We start from the raw sequence: 3671 nt of genomic DNA, 5'->3' as shown, positions 1-3671 counted from the left end.
GCTGTGCATACTGGAGGAGAAACAACCTCGCTAAATGTGTCAGACTCCATTTTTTTTCACAGGGGCACAACTTCCCAACAGACGTGTAGTCTGTGTGACTTTTGTCAACACCTACACGCAGGTCAAATGCATGGTTACAGAAAAGTTTACTTGCAGGATGAATCTGATTTGGTCTCATGCGTGCGTTTCCTTTTGAATAAATTTGGAGAGACAGGACTGGGAGCCATACACATATATAACTGTAACAAAAACCTGGTTTATTTTGGGATAAGAACATATCATCTGCACGGTTCATTAACACTCGTGAAATGCAGCTAATCTGAGAGCAAAAGCTCAGTCTCACATCATTGTCAATGAAACACCTCCAGGATGTATTTTATGACGGGATGAGTCATAAGAGCCCTGAATCTCTGGTTGCTTGTTCATATTTACACATTTAAAGGAAACTGTTAAACACCGCATGGATGAGGGGTTAAGTGATACTTTAAAATGAGTAGTGTTCCCCTTAATTACTCAATCCTGTAAAGCATGATTCCCATAAATGCATACTGTGGCTCACAATGCATTGCACTAATAAAGGTGACAACATAGTTAAGCCTGTTTTTCAAACGCGATCCCATTCCTGATTAAATTGGATACACCGCATAAATGCATCCGTCCAGGGGCCAAGGCTCTTTAAAACTGAGTAAATGTTGTTCGTTTTTCAAGAACCTCAAGGTAATCGGGATCAATATGGAGCTTCGCTTTCAGTTCCCAGTACTCGCTCCTGTTGGGCTCCACATAAACAGTACTTGGTGCTGTACAATAGAGGATTGTCTGTTGTATTCTCTCCGGGTGCACGTATTGATGCCTTGCATCATAGTCTGAGGTATACTGACTCGATGTATGCGCCGTATGCTTGCATGGTAACGTATTGCCGTAGCGTGTGTGCTTGTCAGGCTCCAGCACATCTCTGTAGTAGCACAGATCACCCTGGTGAGGGGTGGAGGGCTTGTTAAGAGGCTCTGGAGTAGTGGCACTGTATTCCGAGCTTATTACATTACTGGCCGCCTCTTCATCCGAGTTGCCCAGAAAAGCGCCACTCAGCTCATCGAAGTCTCTAAATCCATCCACCGATTTGCTGTCCGCCGGGGTGTGGGCCGCCGTTCTGCACGCAGATTCTGTGGGAGGCGGGATGTACTCATATACGTGTCCGGCAGATGTTCTGACTTTGGGAATGGAGCCCTTCCTGTAAAGGCCGTATTCCATGTTGAGAGAGCTAATGCAAGCATTCATGGAGATATTCTGCTTGTTTTGACTCTTTTGACGTCTCTTTTTCATGGCCACGAACAATCCCGCAGCCACAAACACAGACACGATGAACATGAGGAGAAGGGCAAGAATCATGACGGATAGAGGGATGGTGCTGTATTGTGTGTCAGACTCCAAGGATGTTTCTATGGTGATAGTGCTGCCAGGAAAAGATTCTTCAGAGGGTGGGATCATGGAGGCAAGTATATCAGAGTTATTAGGGCAGAAATTAGATGTCTTAATGTATCTCATATCCTCCCCAGCTAGCCTCTTAGGCGAGCCACAGATGACATTGTTTACAACTGTGCCTGTGCTAAGCTGCTCCAACCACATCTTGAGCTCCAGTATGCTACAAGAGCAGTCCCAGGGATTCTCGAACAAATCGACTTGCACCAGCGCAGTGAGCTGGTCGAGCACGCCGCTGACTGGCAGATATCGCAGATGGTTGTTGCGAAGGTTCAGCCTGGCTAATGTCAGGCCATTGAATGTCCCGACTGGCAAAGTTTTCAAGAGGTTGTTGTTCAGGAAAAGGAGCTGAAGTTTGGGTACGTGCAGAAAGGTGTCGGAGGCAACCTCTTTAATGACATTGTATTCTAAGTATAAGAACTGCAGGGTCTCCAATCCGTAGAACATGTCAGCCGTAAGATGGTCAATCAAATTCCCGTTAAGATACAGTCTTCTTAGATGTGTCAAATCACCAAAAGCTCGGTCGTGTATACGAGCTATCCGATTGTTACCAAGATGAAGCAAATCCAATCCGGTCGCCTCGATGAAATCTGATCGACGCACCACAGGGATGTAATTCCCCGTCAGATACATCTTTTTGGGATTGTAAGGTTTGGGATCTAAGTCCGAGATGTGCTCAATCTTTCGCTCCTGGCAGTTCACGTTCAGGCCGAGGTCTGAAATTTGGAGATTGCAGGTGCAGGCAGTTGGGCAGTCTAAAGGCACGGGGGATTTGGTTTGATACGAAATGATCTGGCCATAATTTTGTGGCTTGTTAGACGGGATGCGGGACGTGGGTCTTGATTTTAATTTGCCTGACTGGCGAGGTCCCTTTGTGGGTCTTGATGAGGACCGAGCAATCCCAGACGAGGTGAAGGCGGCTGTGACTAGAGCTGGCGTGGTCCTATAGTATGCATCGGTGCTCAAATGTGGCAGGGGTGGCATCTCGTATTCAGCGATGGCCCTCCTCGGGCACAACTCCTGTTTTGAAACCTCATCAAGATCTCTCCCGTGAAGCCGAAAAGGGAACTCGCAAACAACATCGCCAACCAAAGCCGTGTACGATATGCTCTCCAGCCAGGTTTTCAGGGCGATCAGCTCGCAGGAGCAGTTCCACGGGTTCTCCTCCAGCTGCAGCTCCACAACGCTGTTCATGTGCTCCAGCAGACCTGAGTAGGGGAGCACTTTGAGCTGATTCCCCCGTAAGTCCAAATGAGTCAATGGTACATGCTGGAAAATGTTCACAGGCAAAGCAGATATTAAGTTGTCATTTAGAATCAGGACCTCAAGATGTCGAAGTCTGCTGAAGGCATTTGGCGCCACATGAGTGATGTAGTTATAATCAATTTGAAGATACTCCAGACTTTCAAGGCCAAAGAAGAACTCTTCCTTCAAGGCATCAATTTTGTTGTTGTTGAGATGTAGCCGCTTTAATCCCTGAAGTCCATTAAAAGCTCCTGCTTCAACCTCAGATATGTCATTATTCCCCAGATGTAATATTGTAAGTCCTCTGTACTCAACAAAGTCATTGGCAGACAGCTTTCTCAGAAGATTCCCTGTAAGCAGCAGATGATACTGGGAGAAGTGCACCGGGCTGATGTCTGCGAGACTTACTACTCCTCTGTTTTCACAGCTCACCGTGAGTATCCCCTCTCTCTCCTCGCAGGCACACAGTCTTTGACATATTTCTCCATAACTGCCAAACATCTCAACAGTGCACACTGACGTCGCGCTCAGCAAAACACACGAAATCCAAAGATGCATTTTCCCCGCAAAAGCCACGGCCCGAGCTCACAGTCCTGCTAAGATATCCTCAATGTCATCTAGAAACAAAAGACACACAAGGTGATGTGAAACAGACTTGCAGACTGCAACGGATGCAACTTCCACGCCTGCATGAGTCAAAGCCTCGTTTGCTGTTACCCAGAGGTAACTTCTGGCTGTGCGGCTGCTGATTTAAAATGGCTCAAACAAAAGCGGGGCAGAAAGCAACTCCTTCAAGCTATGTAAATAACACACACACACACAAAAAGCAAGGTCAAAGCAAGACATTAAGCGCGAAACAATGCTCCAAATCCGGTGCGAGGAGGATGAGACGTGTCGCGTTTGCTTTGTTAAGACGTGAAAGATGCAATTAAACACTGGTTCGGGATTTG

At 46.9% G+C, this 3671-nt stretch overlaps 1 protein-coding gene across 1 annotated transcript; it reads right to left on the bottom strand.

Annotated features, from left to right (window-relative positions):
- Positions 1–675: 675 nt before the first annotated feature.
- On the bottom strand, positions 676–3279 carry slitrk5b (SLIT and NTRK-like family, member 5b). Its single transcript, XM_041951294.1, has one exon. The coding sequence runs from the start codon at positions 3277–3279 to the stop codon at positions 676–678; it is 2604 nt and encodes an 867-aa protein (XP_041807228.1).
- Positions 3280–3671: the final 392 nt, after the last annotated feature.

The sequence above is a fragment of the Chelmon rostratus genome, chromosome 13 (genome assembly GCF_017976325.1).
Source record: "Chelmon rostratus isolate fCheRos1 chromosome 13, fCheRos1.pri, whole genome shotgun sequence".
Lineage (NCBI taxonomy): Eukaryota > Metazoa > Chordata > Actinopteri > Chaetodontiformes > Chaetodontidae > Chelmon > Chelmon rostratus.
This window is presented reverse-complemented; position numbering and strand designations above follow the sequence as displayed.